The sequence below is a fragment of the Stomoxys calcitrans genome, chromosome 5, assembly GCF_963082655.1.
Source record: "Stomoxys calcitrans chromosome 5, idStoCalc2.1, whole genome shotgun sequence".
Lineage (NCBI taxonomy): Eukaryota > Metazoa > Arthropoda > Insecta > Diptera > Muscidae > Stomoxys > Stomoxys calcitrans.
Genome location: NC_081556.1, coordinates 125,481,967 through 125,500,535, shown reverse-complemented (window position 1 = coordinate 125,500,535; position 18,569 = coordinate 125,481,967). Strand labels below are relative to the sequence as shown.

Below are 18,569 nucleotides of genomic sequence, written 5' to 3'. Positions count from 1 at the left end.
TGAGGCAGTGAGTTGTGTTTCTTCAATTTGGCCCAGATAAATTATGCATTTTTCATCGGTCTATGACGTAAGGTGGTTTACATATATACACGAGGTGATGGGTATCCAAAGTTCGGCGCGGCCGAACTTAACGCCTTTTTACTTGTTTATCAAGAATTTGGGCAGACTTTGCATCCGAATACAGACTTCGGCATGTTTGGTTCACTGAATTTGGGCAGACTTTGCATCCGAATTCGAAAGAATTTTCCGACTTTCATACAGACTTCGGAATGTTTGGTTCACTGGGTTTGTGAAGTGACTGGAAATCACTAAGCGCCATGAGTTGTAGGTCTAAAACTAAAAATAATATTCATAACCTAAAACAAGTTATAGTCCGATCCGGACCATAAATGAATGCTGAACATTGCGGAAGTCATTGTGTAATATTTCAGTCCATTCTGATAAGAATTGCGCCTTGTAGAGGCTCAAGAAGCAAAATTGGGAAATCGGTTTATATGGGAACTGTTTCAAGCTATTGATCGATTCAGACCATATTGGACACGTATGTTGAAGGTCATGAGAGAAGCCGATGTACAAAATTTCTGCCAAATCGGATGAGAATTGCGTCCTTTAGAGGCTCAAGCAGTGAAGATCCCAGATTGGTTTATATGGCAGCTATATCAGTTTAAGTACCGATTTGCGGCATACCCAGCACAGTTATTGGAAGTCATAACAGAACACCTCATGCTAAATTTCAGTCAAATCGGCCGAGAATTGCGCCCTCTAGAGGCTCAAGAAGTCAAGACCCAAGATCGGTTCATATGGCAGCTATATTAAAACATGGACCGATTTGAGCCATACTTACTGCCGTTGTTGGAAGTGGTACCAAAACTCCACGGGCATAATTTCAGCCAAATCGGACGAGAATTGAGCCCTCTAGAGGCTCAAGAAGTCAAGACCCGAGATCGGTTTATATGTCAGCTATATCAAAACATGAACCGATTTGAGCCGTAGTTACCTTGGTTGTTGGAAGTGATGCCAAAACACCATGTGCAAAATTTCAGTCAAATCGGCCGAGAATTGCGCACTCTAAAGGCTCAAGAAGTCAAGACCCAAAATCGGTTTATATGGCAGCTATATCAAAACATGGACCGATTTGAACCATACTTACTGCCGTTGTTGGAAGTGATACCGAAACACCACGTGCAAAATTTCATTCCAATCGTATAAGAATAGCGCCCTCTAGAGGCTCAAGAAGTCAAGACCCAAGATCGGTTTATATGGCAGCTATATTAAAACATGGACTGATTTGACCCATACTTACTGCCGTTGTTGGAAGTCATGACAAAACACCTCATGCAAAATTTCAGTCAAATCGGCCCAGAATTGCGCCCTCTAGAGGCTCAAGAAGTCAAGACCCAAGATCGGTTTATATGGCAGCTATATCAAAACATGAACCGATTTGAGCCGTACTTACCTTGTTTGTTGGAAGTGATACCAAAACACCATGTGCAAAATTTCAGTCAAATCGGACGAGAATTGCGCCCTCTAGAGGCTCAAGAAGTCAAGACCCATGGTCGGTTTATATGGCAGCTATATTAAAACATGGACCGATTTGCCCCATTTACAATACCAACCGATCTACACAAATGAAAAGTATTCTTGCAAAATTTCAAGCGGCTAGCTTTACTCCTTCGAAAGTTAGCGTGCTTTTGACAGACAGACAGACAGACGGACGGACGGACAGACGTTCAAGAATATATACAGACTTTATGGCGTCTCAGACGCATATTTCGAGGTGGTTGCAAACAGAATGACGAAATTAGTATACTCCCATCCTATGGTGGAGGGTATAAAAAAACAATATCCATAACCATCCAACCACACCATTTGGCTTTCCAAAACATGCTTGCTTGCCATTTTTGTTAGAGAGTTACTGCAAACAACCTGGTGAACTCTCCCCTCCCTTTTCCCAAAAAAGGAAACAAAAATTATTTTTTTTTTCAGAATATTTGGTATTTAAATATTTGTTGTTTTATTTTCTTCATTTTTCATTAAAGATTTGTTTTTGTTTTTTTTTTTTGTTTTTAATTCTTTGCTTTTTTACTTCACTTTACTAAAGACTAAAATCCTATGATAATAACAAACATAAAACTAGAAAAAAAAATAAAATAAAATAAAAAATAACTTACACAAAGATATAAATTACAAAATACACAAAATGTACAAAATATTCATATATAATACATAAATAATATTTATAATAGCAATTATAATAATAATACGAATAATAATTTAAATTTTTTTGTTTTTTGAGAAAATATAAAAATTTACAAAAATAGAGCTTGGAAACACACTAACCAAGTAACAGCAACATGGAGAGACAGTCAGACAGACGGACAGAGGGGCACACAAGGCTATCGAATACTTCTAACGAAGTATGATGGTCAGTGGCTGCTTTAAATATTTACACATAGCGGGGGCAGGGAAGGCCGAAGCAACTGAGTCATATGATATAATCTTTGATGTAATATCTTCAGTGACTTTGTTGTATGTATGCGCATGTGTGTGTGTGAGTGTGTGTGTTTTTAAGATTTTTTTCTATAACACTAAGCTGCTTTTGTTAGTTTAACATTTTTATGTTAACTTACAAAAATATTCATAATAAATTTGAAAAATAATACTTTTTTGTATGTGTGAGTGTGTGTGTGTGTGTCAGTGTTGTTTGAATTTTGAGATTTTTTTTTCATTTTTTTTTAGACTTTTTTATATCAGATGCTCTTTTTTTTGTCATGAGTACCAACAGAAATACCAATGTAAATATTTTAACTCAAATCTATTGCAGCAGCCAACATAAATTTATGATTATGGAAATTTTCCTCAATAATTTACAATATTTATGTTTTTTTTTAGAAGCTTAGTGTGGCAAAGGGGCTTTTATTTCAATTCGGCTATACAATGAGGCTCCTTTTTTTGGGAGGGGGGATGGGAGGGTGGTTTGGTTAGATTTACAATAACTATATCACAATAATCAAAACATTTCATATATATATAAAGGATATATAAGACATTTACAACAAGGGGTTTGAGAAAAAGGATATCCCTTTTCCTTCTCTCTCTCTCTCTCCTTAGGTTTTATTGCACTACAAATGCTTTCGGAGGTTTTTAAGTTCCTGGGCCTCCTCTGCTGTTTGCTGAGATTTAAGGTATTTGTCCATTCATACGCATTTCCAGTTCCTCCTCCTCTTTGGTCAAAGGCACTGTCGTATGATTATACAGTCCCTGGGCCATCAGCTGTAGGGCCAAGGGATTTTTGGTGCCCGTGGATTTCTTGATTTTGGCTCTCTTATTCTGGAACCAGATTTTTATTTGAGCCTCATTCAAGCCCAATTCAGCACTCAACTGTTGGCGTCTGCGTTCGGTTAGGTACCGATTCTCATTGAATTCACGCTGCAAAAGAAAAAAATCACAAAACAGAGAAAATTAGTTTTCGTTGAAAATGGAGAAAACTTCAAGTAAAGAAAATCAATTATTTAAGGTGGTTTACGAGCAGACCACAACTAATTGCTAGACAATATATGCGAGCCAAGAAGTAAAACTGCTTAAGACAATAGGCAACTAGGAACTCAAAGATAAAAGATCCTACTGTTTAAGTGGTGTTTTGCGTTAAGGCAAGGCGTTTAGTTGCGGTTTTGCTAACTGTTGGCAGGATATCGTACACACACACACACACACACACTCAAACAACAGAACGAACCATAGCTGGGACTTGCTAACAACAAGCATGGCCATACACTCCCTAGGTGGTGTTGTAAATATTTTGAAAATATTTTGCCTTCAACAGCAATAGATATTGCTGGCCATCTTCACCAGCAAGACTCATAAATTTTCAATTCGTTATGTTTAGTCAAAATATGTACAAAAAGCAAAAGGCAAACTAATACTCCTATACAAAATTTGGGAAAAAAAGGACTCGCAACATGAAGGACAAGATGAATGTTAGAAAACGGGTTTCTCTAATGTGCCGCACATACCGGCATATTTCAAATTTTGAGTTTAAAATAATGTCATTGTGGTAGTTTTTGTTCTTTTGGCTATTTAATGACTTGGCATTCGTTAAATAGGTTTTTAGTTTCCATGGCAAACAAATGAGCCATAGTTTAATTCATTACTATAGAGGCAAAAATGAAATTTTGGATGGAAAATGAGCTCAAGAATTGTCCTTGTCCCCTAAACCTTATTCAAATTAGCAATTTAAAAGACCATGTTAGGGAGAAGTGGAAAAAGGAAATTATGGAAATATTTCAAATTCTTTTGAGGGGAAAATTTAATATTCCAATGGTTTAATAGGTTAATTAGGTGTTTGACAAAAAAAAAATGTCCATAAATTGGAAAGATAGTAGAAAAAAAGCTAAATTCGGTTGGCCCGAATTTTGGATTACTTGTGTGAAACTGAAACTCACCACTTTGGGTATAAGTTAACCAGTGAGAAACTGAAACTCACCACCTTGGGTATAAGTTAACCAGTGTGAAACTGAAACTCACCACCTTGGGTATAAGTTAGCCAGTGTGAAACTGAAACTCACCACCTTGGGTATAAGTTCACCACCATCGCCATATCATTTCTCTCACTCTGTATTTGGTCTGCCCTTGCTCTGCCTTCCAAAGCATGAGAGCAGTGCTAATATCGAATGGTGAGTTTCAGTTTCACACTGGCTTATTAGAATTGCAAAGCGACTGCTGGCCAGGTTGGTTAAACTGAGCATCCAAACACAGGGTGAGGGGAGTTCAGTTACAACAGCCGACCAAGAAACATTCTCATAGAGAACGATCGGACGATGAAACTGTCCAAAAATATGAAAAAAGAAGAAAAAAAGGTATGTTCGGGCGAATAACCAGTGCGGAACTGAAACTCACCACCTCGGGTATAAGTTAACCAGTGTGAAATTGAAACTCACCACCTTGGGTATAAGTTCACCACCACCGCCATATAATTTCTCTCACTCTGTACTTGGTCTGCCCTTGCTCTGCGTTCCAAAGCATGAGAGCAGTGCAAATATCGAATGGTGAGTTTCAGTTTCACACTGGCTTATTAGAATTGCAAAGCGACTGCTGGCCAGGATGGTTGAACTGAGCATCCAAACACAGGGTGAGGGGACTTCAGTTACGGCAGCCGACCAAGAAACATTATCATAAAAAACGATCGAACGACGAAACTTGCCTCGCTTATGTTTGGATGCTCAGCGTAAGCTCAAACATAAGTGAGGCCAGCATCCAAACACAGGGTGAGGGGAGTTAAGTTACGGCAGCCGACCCAGAAACATTCTCATAGAGAACGATCGAACGACGAAACTGGCCTCGCTTATGTTTGGATGCTCAGCGTAAGCTCAAACATAATCGAGGCCAGTTTTGTCGTCCGATCGTTCTCTATGAGAATGTTTCTTGGTCGGCTGCCGTAACTGAACTCCCCTCACTCTGTGTTTGAATGCTGAGTTCAACCATTAGATAAGAATTGCGCTCTCTAGAGGCTCAGGAGGCCAACGTAGCGCAAAGGTTAGAATGTCCGCCTATGACGCGGACCGACCCACCGTTTCGCTGTTCCACTTCCACTTCCACTGCGTCGACCCGAAAGGCCTCGGGTTAAACAAGCCTATTGACGACAGTACTCTGGCCATTACCGCCAAATCGTCTGCCATTTCATTCCCCATAAATCCATTATGGCCCGGCACACAATCGATGCGGATGTTGCCGCCATCCTCAGAGAAGGCATCAATCTCCTTCTTACACCTTACCTTACCGTTCTGGTTGTTATTGCCCTTATGGCAATTTTGCTGTCGGTAAAGATGTCCACACTCAAGGTCCTAACGTTAGCACCACACCACTTCACGCATCCCATGGTCGCCCGGATCTCCGCCTGCATGGTCAGGCAGTCTAAAACTGATCTCAGTCCCTGGGTTCTCAATGCAGACCCCAGGCCCACTCTGTCCCCTAGCTTTGATCCATCCTGTAACATGATCTTCCAGATGGCAATACTAGGGTTCGGTCAATCCAAGACTGTGCCGATGGCACCAGTGCCTCACACTCGATTCCAAGGTTCATCTTAAGTATCCGATCGGAAACCTCTTGCCTTCCTTCCAGGTTTCCTATCGTCGCCTCAATTATGCCTCGATGGTATGAGCTGCTCACATCCTGAATCATCTTAGGTATCCGATCGGAAACCTCTTCCCTTTCATCCAGGTTTCCTATCATCGCCTCGATCATACCGCGATGGCATGAGCTGCTGCCATCCTCAATCCATATAATTATTGATCTGAGACCCATCAAAAGTATATACAGTCGAAACCGTTTAACTGCAATTCGCTTTAGTGCAAAAATCCGCTTAAGAGAAACTTGATGAAAAGAACCAATAATTTTTGGTTTTGTTCAATGCAATCAAATTCGGTTAAGTGAAAGTCACTTAACTGAAAATAGCGCTTAACTGAAATGGTTCTTAAACCCCAAATTAGGTTTTTATATGAAACCGAAATCGCTTAAGTGAAAAAGTTGTTGCTATAGGAAACTATCTGGAATTTTAATCGCTTCATCAATATCGGCCGCAAAAACATATTTTAATATATCTCTTATAACTCTCATATTTTTGCCAGTAAAGACGAAGATCAGTTATTTTTCCACAATTTTCTTTTCTTTTATTTCTCTTTCCAGACTAACTTAATGATCGAAGAGTTTATGCAGTGGAAAAGGAAAGATACCACATACCCACCACTGTGAGATGCGTTTCTTCCTTGGTGAGTATGTAAAAGAACAGCATAATTTTTGTTTCGATGTAGAAATATTCCTCTGTTCTCCAGTGTGTCTATGTGCACTTTAAGACCAATTGATTGATTGAATTCACTCATGTTGCACTTTCCTCAAAACTTGGGAGCAAGTTGTAGGGCCCATATAAGATTTGATTGTTAGATATTTTTCAAACTTTAACTATTTTTTATTTTTTTTTATCGTCTTTGTTGATTTTTTTATAATTGGGATTCCATTGCAGGATATTGTCCGGATTTAGGCAATTTTTTAATGCTTTCTATTCAAAGAATAGTATTTTTTTATTACTAAACATTTTTGAATTTTTTTGATTGCTCTTCTTTGTCTAGTTTGAAGTTGTGTCTGCTCTTCTAACCTTTTAAATTTTTTTAAATAAAATCTAAAAAAATCAATAAACTCCAATACTTACTTTTAGTCTGACCAATTGTTCGCCTGAAAAAGCGGTGCGTGGTCGTTTCTCATCCGATGCCTTGGGATCTTTGGGTTGTTTGGGGCGTCGGTAACGGGGGCCTACAATAGAAGAAAACCAAGAAACACCATAGATTAATAAAAATATAACTTTATTACAAAAATAAAACATGCATAATCGTAAAAATATTCTCATAATGATTTCATTAACTCTCACATTTTTGCCCACTTCTAGTAACCCCTTCAACAAACGTTTAACGTTCATAACATTTTAATGAGCTTGCCTTGTCTATCAATTATGAAGAAGAAAAGGTGCGCGCGCTTGCGCTTTTCTTTTGCCATGTCTCTCTAAACAAAATGTCATATTTTGTGTTGCTTGCTTGCTTGCTTTCCTCCTCCCCTTCACCCCTCCCTTGCACACTGTTTTTTTAATGTGAGCAATCAACCGATGACCATTGTTGCATATTAATTTGCTATGGAAATTCTTTTTCTAATATAATGATTATTTTATTAAGAAAATGTGTTGAGACCAAGCGAATGGCTGAGCTGAGTGAGGCAGGCAACAAGAAAAGAAATGATGATTGTTTTATGCCGCCGCCTTGCCACTGCCGCCATCATCAGATGGTCAAAATGACATAGACAGCTGTCATTGGAAAATATTTTTTTTAGTGAAATGATGTTTGGCTGTATTGAGTTGAGCAGAGCCTTTGGTTAATGAATGCTTTATGGTTGATTTAGGCAAAAATTGTAATGAAGGTTGGTAGGTTAGGTGGTACAATGGTTTTGGAAAAGCAAAGGTATTTAATTATTGTACTTTTGCCATCAGATGTTATGATTGTGGGGTATTAAATAGAGAAATCTATAAGGAAATAAAGTTTTAACATAACATAACATAACATAACATAACATAACATAACATAACATAACATAACATAACATAACATAACATAACATAACATAACATAACATAACATAACATAACATAACATAACATAACATAACATAACATAACATAACATAACATAACATAACATAACATAACATAACATAACATAACATAACATAACATAACATAACATAACATAACATAACATAACATAACATAACATAACATAACATAACATAACATAACATAACATAACATAACATAACATAACATAACATAACATAACATAACATAACATAACATAACATAACATAACATAACATAACATAACATAACATAACATAACATAACATAACATAACATAACATAACATAACATAACATAACATAACATAACATAACATAACATAACATAACATAACATAACATAACATAACATAACATAACATAACATAACATAACATAACATAACATAACATAACATAACATAACATAACATAACATAACATAACATAACATAACATAACATAACATAACATAACATAACATAACATAACATAACATAACATAACATAACATAACATAACATAAAAAAAAATAAAAAAATAAAAACTGTTCGTGATTTATCGAACACATTCTAGCTCGATATAATATTCAGTGCTTTCTATTTAAAAAAAAAAAACAATATAAAGGAAATATTTTAAAATAAAATTAAATTAAAGCAGGTAAAAGCGTGCTAAGTTCGGCCGGACCGAATCTTATAAACCCCCCATCATAGGTCTTATTTCTCGAGATCATTGCCCGATATCTCTTTATAGGTCAACAAAGGATGCTAGATAAGATGTGCTATGCTATTGGAGCTGTTCCAAGTTATAAACCGATTGGGGCTATACTTGGTTTTCCTGTTGGAGACCAAAGTGGAAATAGTGCAAAATCGTATAATAATTGGACCCACTATAGGGTCCCGCGATCGGTTTATGTGGGTCTAATATCACGTTACGATCCGATTTAGACCATACTTAACACAGTTTTTAGAAGTTAAAACAGAACACTTGGTGCAAAATTTTAGCCAATCTCATGAAATACAAGATCGAGATCGGTTTATATGGGTGCTATATCAGGTAATGAACCAATTCCGACCATACTTGGCACAGTTGTTGCAAGTCATAATAACACTTGCAAAATTTCAGCCAAATTGAAAAATAATTGCGCCCTCTAGTGGCTCAAGAAGTCAAGATCCGAGATCGGTTTGCATGGGAACTCTATCATGGACTGATATAGGCCATAGATGGCATAGTTGTTGCGAGATAAAACGAAACGCTTCACGCAAAATCGGATAATAATTACGCCCTCTAGAGGCTCAAGAAGTCAAGACCCCAGATCGCGATGGGAGAATGGATTAAGATTGGAAGCAGCTCATACCATCGCGGTATAATCGAGTCGACGATCGGAAACCTGGAGGGAATGAAAGAATTTTGCAGTCGGATACCTGAGACGGCACTTGAGGTGGAGTGCGAGGCACTACTGCAAACACAAACTTGGACTGACGGCACAAACCTGGACTGACGAAACCCTAGTATTGCCCTCAGGAAGATCATATTACACGGATATATCAAACTAGAGGACAGAATGGGCCTGGGAGTCTACATTGAGAACCCAGGAACTGCGATCTCATTTAGACTGCCTTACTCCGGTCGTGCAGGCGGAGATTCTGGCGATCACGGAATGCGTGAGGTGGTGTGGTGCTTACGCGTGGACGTCGAGTTTGATCATCTTTACGGGCAGTAAAATGGTCATAAGGGCGATAACAACCAGGAGGGTAAGGTGACGAACACTCTTGCAGTGTAAGAAGGAGATTTACTGAGGGTGGCAAAATACGCATCGTTTGTGTGCCGGTCCATAACGGAGTAAGGGCGAATGAAAGAGCGGACGATTTGGCTGTTAAGCCAAGTTTCAGTTTAACCTCTTGGTTAAATTGAAACCTTTCGGGTCGACGCAGTCCGAGTTAAGGGCGTGTACGACGAAAGAGCATGTAACCCTGTAAAACGGCGAAACTGCTGGTAGGACGGGGAAGATCCAATGTGGAGATCCAGATTGTGGGAAGATGAAGCTATTACTGAAAGGAAATAAGAAGGAGGTCAGTATAGCTATTGGTGTCATAACGGGACACATAGGACTACGAGCTCACTTATTTAAAATCGGTGCGGCAGCATGTGTAGGGCATGTAGGGAAAAAAATGAGACGTTAGAGCTTTTCCCATGTCATTGTCCGGCTAAAAGACAACGGTACTTAAGTGGGGACACAATATCAGACATAAATCAACTTAGGGGAGTGGTATGGAAAACAAATAAAGTTTTTTGAAGTAGCAAGGAATTCCTAACTTAAACTTTTTTTTCGAGATTAATTTTTAGTATTTAGAGCGCACAACAAGCCGATTACTGGCTTCTGCTGCTTTCAGACGATTTAGCTCGATTTGTCCGTCTGTCCGTCATTGGTTTATCTGCTTATTCACCTAGTTTCGGTCCATATAATCCATACATACATCTGCCTCTTTTCATATAAAAATCTGCAACCAACCACTTTTATTCTGTCTGTCTGTCCGTCTGTTTGTCATTGGTTCATCTAGTGTGGGTCCATACATCCATACGTGTCTGCCTCCATTCATGTAAACGTCTGCAACCAACCTCTTTTTTCTGTCCGTCCTTCTGTCAAAGGACTTTTCTACGCTACCATAAACGAGCTGAGCCAACATTTTGTTATTGGTCAAAGACACTGCCTTTGCTTTATACTTAAATTTTTTCTATTTACTATGTTTTAGTTAGTTAGGCTGGGCGATTTCATCTATTTTTCATTAATTTCCCAACGAGGAGATTTTTTTTTCCAAATTACATTTTTTTTCAAAATTATTTTCTTTTTGCTTATAACCTGGAAAAGTTTTAATTATTTATTTTCAAACACATAATTAATGTTATCTCATTTGCATTATCATTTTTGCATAACATTTGGGAATTTCTATTTTTGTTTTTTCCTCTTTACCTAAGGGCAATTAAAAATCACTTAAAAACATTTGGACTAGACAACATTTTAAATGTTGTGCCAATGTTAAACAAAAAAAAAATCAAAAATAAACCACAAGCAACTGTGACATGATGATGATGATGATATATTTTTCATCTTTTCTTCTATGCTTTATTGTAGTTATCAACATTTTTGGTAGCATTTCATTAAAATCTGGCCATAAATCTGTCATTTCCTCTCTATTAAAAAACCATTAAAAATAATAAAAAAAAACACTTAAAATTAATTTCCATCTTCTCCCCCATAAACATCTATGCCCCCACACTCATGTATGCACTGGTGATCCCACACAAAACCTCGTCTATCATTCATACCATTTTTTTGTGGGGAAAACAAGTGATAAAAGAACATTTAAAGCCCTTTTTCCACTCCCATACCAAAGAAAAGGATTTGATATTTGGTGTTTAGAGCACGTGTCGAAATGCCGTTGTCTTAAAAGAATTTTAAGAAAAGATATTCGAAACTCCCCCCTTCTGCATCACTCAACACTTGTTTTTAAAGGCTAGCCTCCACATCATTACAGCTGATTTTTATCTGCGGGGATTACCATTTGGGCTGCTAAGGCAGCATCATTCAACAGCAACCGAAAATGTCAACCAAAGATCCTCTACTTGCTTGTCTTTTGTATGTGTGTGTGTGTGTTTGTTGTTGTAAGTAGTTTCTGTTTTATTTTGACTCATACATTGTCAAGCTGATTACAAAACATTAAATATGGACCTTGAGTTTAAAAGTGCGTCGTGTGTGTGTGTCCAGTTTTGTTGTTGATGTTGCTGGCAACTTCAAACGTCTCATGCCGGCCAAACATTTACACTTTTGAGTCATGTTTACGGTGTGTGGTCACAGCAGGAGGACATTCATTTTGGGCGCGCAATCTTTTGTCATAGAAGAAGAAAGCCATACGACAAGGACAATAAAAAAAAATGGGAAGAAAGGATTTTTGCCGCTCTTTTCTTAAAAGGCAACCGATTTTTGAAGGATGCCATTTTTCAAATGTAGACAATCGGAATGAAATTTATGGAGTAATAAAAGTGATAGTTTTATGTTAGATGACCTTGGGAATTATTGTCGCAACGGAAATGGCAAGAAGGCGTAAGGGAAAAGCATTGGTAACCTTGAAATGATAAATTTAATAAATTAAAATAAAAAAGTCAAAGTAAACAATTTGAAAAATTTTAGCAAAAATAAAAATTAAATTTTTTTTTAATAAAAAAATTAAAAAAAAAGTCAATTTAAAAAATTTTAATTTCAAAAAAATATGTAAAAGAGAAATTTTAAGTTTTTATTTTAAATAAAAAAAAAACATTTACTTTTCTGATTTAAAAACGGCATTGGCAACCTTGTAGTGATAAATTTAATGAATTAAAATTAAAAACAAATCAAATTAAAAAATTTCAAAAATTTTGATTAAAAAAACTCAAATTTTTATTTTTTTTTAAAAAAAAAAGTAAAAAAAAATATTAAAAAAATTCAATTTAAAAAATTTTGATTTCAAAAAAATATATAAAAAGAAATTTTAAGTTTTTATTTTTAATAAAAAATAAATAAATTTTTTTCTGATTTAAAATTTAAAATTAAAAACTTAATTTTGTAAATTAAAAAAAATCTAAATATTTGTTTTAAAACTTGTTTAAAAACTTGAAAAAAAAAATTATAAAATCAAATTTTAAATTTCTAGCAAAAAAGGCTATTTTTTATTCATAATTTTAAATATTTGATTTACTTAAAAAATTTTGAAAATTTTTTCTAATATATTATTCCAATAATGTTAAAATAAAATATTTTAAATAATTTTAAATAAAAAAGTTAAATATTTTTTTCCTTTAAAAAAAATTAAATTTTTTTCTAATTTATTATTCCAAAAATATTTAAATAAAATATTCTGGTACAAAAAAAAAAATCAAAATTATTTAATACAATTTTTATTTTTGATAAAAATAACTAAAAATATTTTTCTATTATTTAAAACAGCAAAAAATTAATTTTATATATTTTTTTAAAAGAAATTGAAATATTTTGTTTAAAAATTTAAAAAAAAAAATAATAAAAAAAATTAAAATTTTTATTTAAAAAAAGTTTTTTTTAGTTTTATTTTAAAAATTTTAAAATTTTGTGTTTTATTTAAACAAATTTTTATTTTGAATAAAAAAATTTAGATATTTGTTTTCCTTAAAAAAAAATTTTGAAAATTTTTTTAAATTTTTTATTCCAAAAATTTTTATAAAAAATATTATTGTGCAAAAAAGAATTCAAAATTATTTAATTAAATTTTTTATCTTTAATAAAAATAACTAAAAAGAACTTTTTCTTATTTAAAACATTAAAAAAAAAATTTATAAAATTTTTTTAAAACAAAAAAATTTTTTTAAATCTTGTTTAAAAAACTTAAAAAAATAAAAAAAAAAATTAATTTTTATTTTAAAAAAATATTTTTTTTTATTTAAAATTTTCAAATATGTTTTTTTTTAATTCTTATTTTAATTAAGAAAAATTAACTATTTTTTGTACTTAAAAATTTTTTTTCTTTGTTATTTTGTAAATGATTATTTATTACAAAGAAAAATTCTAAATTATTTAATTAAATATTTTATTTTTAATAAAAATAACTAAAATATTTTTTTCTTAATTAAAACTTTAAAAAAATAATTTTGTAATTTTTTTTAAAAAAAAAAATTAAATAATTTTTTTAAAATTTGTTTAAAAAATTAAAATAAAATGAAATTTATATTAAAACAAAATAATTTTTTTATAATAAATTTTTTTTAAAAATTTTTAATTTTTTTTAATATTTGTTTTACTTAAAAAATTTTGAGTTTTTTTCCAAAAATTTTAAATAAAAAAATTTTTAATAATTTTTTTTTTTTATTTTAAATTAAAAATATTTATTTTATAAAACTCAACATTTCCATGTTACCAATGCATCATTCTCTTACTCCTTAAAAGATTTTGAAAAAAATGTTTGGCATTAACAATTTTTTAACGCCAAGCACAAATCCTTTAAAGCCAACCACAGATCCTTTAGAGCCAACCATAGAACTCTTGCACGAAAATTTTGAGTTTTCCCATTCTTCATGGTTATCAGGTTAATAGTAAAATTGCTGACCACATTTTTACGTTCAGTTCATACGGCATGCTGCACACTGCGACACTTTTTGTGAAGCAACTTTTGTTCTTTATTTAAAAACAGAGCTTGCCGGTTAAATTTTGAGTTCAGTAAAGTGGTCACTAATCCCAGAAGCTGTAGCATTTCCTTTGTTATTGCCTGGCTTTCGCGTCTAACAGATACCGGCACTTAGGTGGGGACACAATACCAGAAATGAAGCAACTTAGGGGCGTGGCATGGAAATTCTAACGGAATTCCTAAATTAGATTTTCTCTTTCGAGGTTACTTTTTTATTTAGATTTAGAGTGCACAGCAAGCCGATAACTGACTTAGGTGTATGTCCATAGTGGCATGGGGCGAATTAATATCCGCACCCTCTTTTCAACCTAACCTAAGCCCAGAACTCAACCGGGCCGCGCTGATAGCGGTGAATGAGGCTCTCCTTGATATTTAGTACGATTTTCGTGAGAAATACACAACTAAACAAATCTCGTCAGGAGTGCCTTTTTCTCTGCGGTACTATAGGACAAACTTGACTATAAAGTAGGAGGAACCCGAGGGTATGGAAGCTGCAGGTCTCCTTTTTGATTTGGGTGGTCATTTTCAAGCTCAAATCCTATGAAAATATTAAATAAATATTATTCAGCGTAGGGTATACCCTTACTACTGCCAGTCTCTCTCTCTCTCTCTCTCTCTCTGCGGTACTAGCAGCTCAAACTTGGCTACAAAAAAGATTCTTTTATTGAATTTTGAATGGGAAATTGAATTGGGTTGTCATTTCCAAGTTCAAATCCTATGAAATTATTAAATAAGTATTTTTCGGCGTTGGGTATACCCGCACTACTGCAAGTCTCTCTTTCTCTCTCTGCGGTACTAGCAGCTCAAACTTGGCTACAAAAAAGATTTTTTTATTGAATTCTGAATGGGAAATTGAATTGGGTTGTCATTTCCAAGTTCAAATCCTATGAAAATATTAAACAAATATTTTTCAGCATTGGGTATACCTCACTGCTACAGGTCTCCCAATCTCTCTCTGCGGTACTAGCAGTTCATACTTGGCTACAAAAAATGATTTTTTTGTTGAATTTGTTCGCTCTCTAAGACATGAAAGAACTTAGCATCCACATTATTTACCAATCGAAACTTTTTTGAAAAAATTGGAACAAAAATTTCTCTTATAGAGATGTCGCTCAGAGGCACACCAGTATTACAAATCCACAAAAAAAAAAAAGAAATAAAATGTTAAACTTTTTCTCCAAAAGCATTGCGGCATGGATAAGTTTTTCTCTCTTTAGCTTTAAAACAATTTTAGGAACTCTTTAAACTATTTTCATAACCTTGCTTGGAGACCCCTAAACTACACTAGCTTTCTATTTTATTTCCACGGAATATTTTTTTAACTCACCCGAACTTGGTCGATCACTGTAGCGCGTACAAAATACCCATGCTGGCCACATTTCATTTTTGCCCGTCTCCGAATTTGTGGTGGAGCCCGTTTCCGATTTTGTATCATCCGAACTCTCCATACCCGAGTCTCGGCTAATGGCCGACGGCGGTGGTATAGGTTGCGGGCTATTATTTTTACGGCTGCTGGGTGATGAATTTTGTGAATTCGACGATGACGCGGGATGTGAAGATGAGGCTGATAATGATGATGAGGCAGATGATGAGCACACCGATGAGCTGGAGGTATTTGGTAGCGAAGGTGGTGGTGAGGTCATGCTGGCCACTGAGGAACCCGAGGGTGTGGAAGCTGCAGGTGGTGTAGTCATCACAACGCCCGAGGCGGGAGAAGCTTGGCCGATTTGTGATACAGTTTTGCACAGGGAACCCAAGGCCGATTGTCCAGAGGGTGGAGGTGGTGGTGAGGTCATGCTAGGGTCAGGCATCATCTTGTGGCCGGGAGGCATAAGGTGGCCAGTTCTACGCATACGACTTTGCAGGATTTCCTCATGTATGCGGGGATAGGCGGCAGGATTAAAGCAATTCAAAATATTGGCTCTTTCAATCATCATGGCCGCTGTGGCAGCAGCGGCTGCTGCCTGTTGTTGCCGGCTTAATTCCAAGAGATCGACACGGGTAAAGGCGGATGGTGTGGCGGTGGCAGCCCTCGACTGGTCAAAGGGCCTGTAAATGCTGGAACCTTGTTGCGAGGGAAACTGGGTTTGCCTTACCGCACTGTCATGATCTTTGTGATCCCCCACCCCACCAAAACGATCACTGAGAATATTGGAAATGGAAAAGGCCAAAGTGGGTTTGCTCGATTGCTGATGGGCCGGCGGCGGTATGCGTTTGTGATCCTCCTCATCATCCTCGTCCACATCCACATCAATGTCACATTCATCCTCATCTTCGGTTACATTGCTGGCCACCACCGATTGATCATGTTCCCCCGAGAAGCTGTCACCCATTATGGAATCATTCTCCTCTTCCTTGATGGTCAGCGAAGAGGCAGGTGTCGAGGAGGTGGAATGGGCTCCCGGCGAAACGCTAAGACGAGCCTGGGCATTTAAATCATAGCCTGGGTGTTGGAAGACACCGGCGGCCAATTGTTGTTGATGCAATTGTTGCAAGTGATGCAATTGCTGTAGATGTTGCAATTGTTGTTGCTGGTACAGGGAGGCCACAGTGTGGGGCAACATGGTGGCTGCAGCGGCTACCGAGGCGGCGGCGCTGGCACTTTCCACGCTGGTCTGCGACAAACTCATATCCAAAATAGCAGACGAGGGATGGAAAAAAGCTTGATGGCTAGAGGCTTGTGGCGGCGTTTGAGGTAGACGGCCTGGAGGCGATGGTGCTGATTGGGGACTACAACGATCCTCTAAGGCCATTTGTGTTTAAATCACACCGAGCAAAAAAACCAAACAGCGATTTTCCGGGAAAAAAAGGAAATTATTTCGTTCACTCTTTTGAAGGGAGGAGAGTTAAAATTTTTTCACATTTAATTTTTTTTTTCTGAATTATTTTTCTTAACAACTTGTCACTTTCTTTGTTATGTTTTAATTTTTCAAACACTTGTTTCGGTTCACTTCTTATTAACCACTTTTATTCTTTCTTAAGGTTGTTTAATTTTCAATTTAATTTTTTTATATCTTTTCGTTATTATTTCTTAATTTTTCTTGTGTGTTTTAATCTGTCGTACTCTCACTGACACGTCCGTTCACGTTGAAGTCAACGAGTAAATTAACTAATCACAGTTGTTTAACGTCTTTACCAACTGAAGCAGCAAAGCAAACACCACAGCCACGAACACTACTCACACATACGCACAGTTAGGCCAAATGACAACTAGCACTCACTGGCTCACTCACTCTCCCATAAGAGGAATGGTCTCAGTAGCAACTCCCTATGGGTTAGACAAGGAGAGAAGATGAGTTTGTGAGCCTATATCAATAAAGGGGAGCAGCAGAGATGAAGATGGTTTTTGTCTTATGTGATGAGTTGAGGCTCAAATTAAGATTTTTGTCTTTGATTGAATTGTGAAGTTTATGAAGAATTAAAAAACACACCAGCACCAAAAGGAGTTCGATAGGAAATTATGTTTGTTCACTTTGTTCTTTTTTCTTTGCTCTATGCTGTTCTTTACACTTTTTTCGATTTTCTTGTTTCAATTCTCTAAACCGTCAAGCGCTCACTAGGTTTGTGTGTGACACTTACAGATGTCACCTGTAATCTGACAGACGTTTGGCAAATGTTTCTGTTTAGCAGCCCGCACAACGACGACGCTTAACTCGACTTATTCCAACTTTGGCTGGAGTATTGTATTGTAAAGCGGCGCAAGTTCTATGATTACTGGGCCTTGCGGCTGGCTGGCTAGTGAGAGAGCCAAGAATGTTCAACCACCTTTATTAAAGTTGGCATATTTCCATGAACTACAACACCGCCAACAATAATAACAACAACTGCAGGACACAATTTGTTGAAAGCTGCAAAAGTTCGTTGAGCATAAAAAGCACCCAGCCAGCAAGGGCTTGTTAAGTCTTTATAACTTCATTAAAGGAAAACTGACATTTCTGTTATGAAAAAAGGCATATCATTACACATACTAAGGCACAAATCATGTTGTTACTTTCCTGCCTGCTTTATAAGACAAGAGAGAAAGAGATAAACTTATAAAAAAGGGGAGGAGTTTAGAATAACAAAGCAATATAACTAAACTCTTCATTTTTCTCGAAGGGCCTTGAAAACCCTAAGTAGAAATGAAATAACCTTAGTTGTGTTTGTTAATCTTTCCCCTGTTTGCTGTTGTCTCTTTGTATGTTGTTGTTATTGTTTTTCTCTCATTACTATTTGCTGCCTGACCATC

The 18,569-nt window shown here is 35.9% G+C and overlaps 1 protein-coding gene across 1 annotated transcript; it reads right to left on the bottom strand.

Annotated features, from left to right (window-relative positions):
• Positions 1–2,293: 2,293 nt before the first annotated feature.
• Positions 2,294–17,321, bottom strand: LOC106087538 (segmentation polarity homeobox protein engrailed). The gene is made up of 3 exons (XM_013252595.2): positions 15,669–17,321; positions 7,202–7,302; positions 2,294–3,429 (listed from the first exon to the last, which is right to left on the bottom strand). Exons 1-3 carry the CDS (start codon positions 17,092–17,094, stop codon positions 3,181–3,183), a joined length of 1,776 nt encoding a protein of 591 aa, XP_013108049.1. The 5' UTR covers positions 17,095–17,321; the 3' UTR covers positions 2,294–3,180.
• Between the last annotated feature and the right edge of the window lie 1,248 nt (positions 17,322–18,569).

Bases quoted from the DNA above. Each gene is read 5' to 3' on its own strand.
- LOC106087538 (XM_013252595.2), bottom strand. From the start codon at position 17,094: ATGGCCTTAGAGGATCGTTGTAGTCCCCAATCAGCACCATCGCCTCCA. The intron at 7,303-15,668 runs GTGAGTTAAAAA...CTTCTATTGTAG, and splicing joins CAGTGATCGACCAAGTTCGG to GCCCCCGTTACCGACGCCCC. The intron at 3,430-7,201 runs GTAAGTATTGGA...TTTCTTTTGCAG, and splicing joins AACAATTGGTCAGACTAAAA to CGTGAATTCAATGAGAATCG.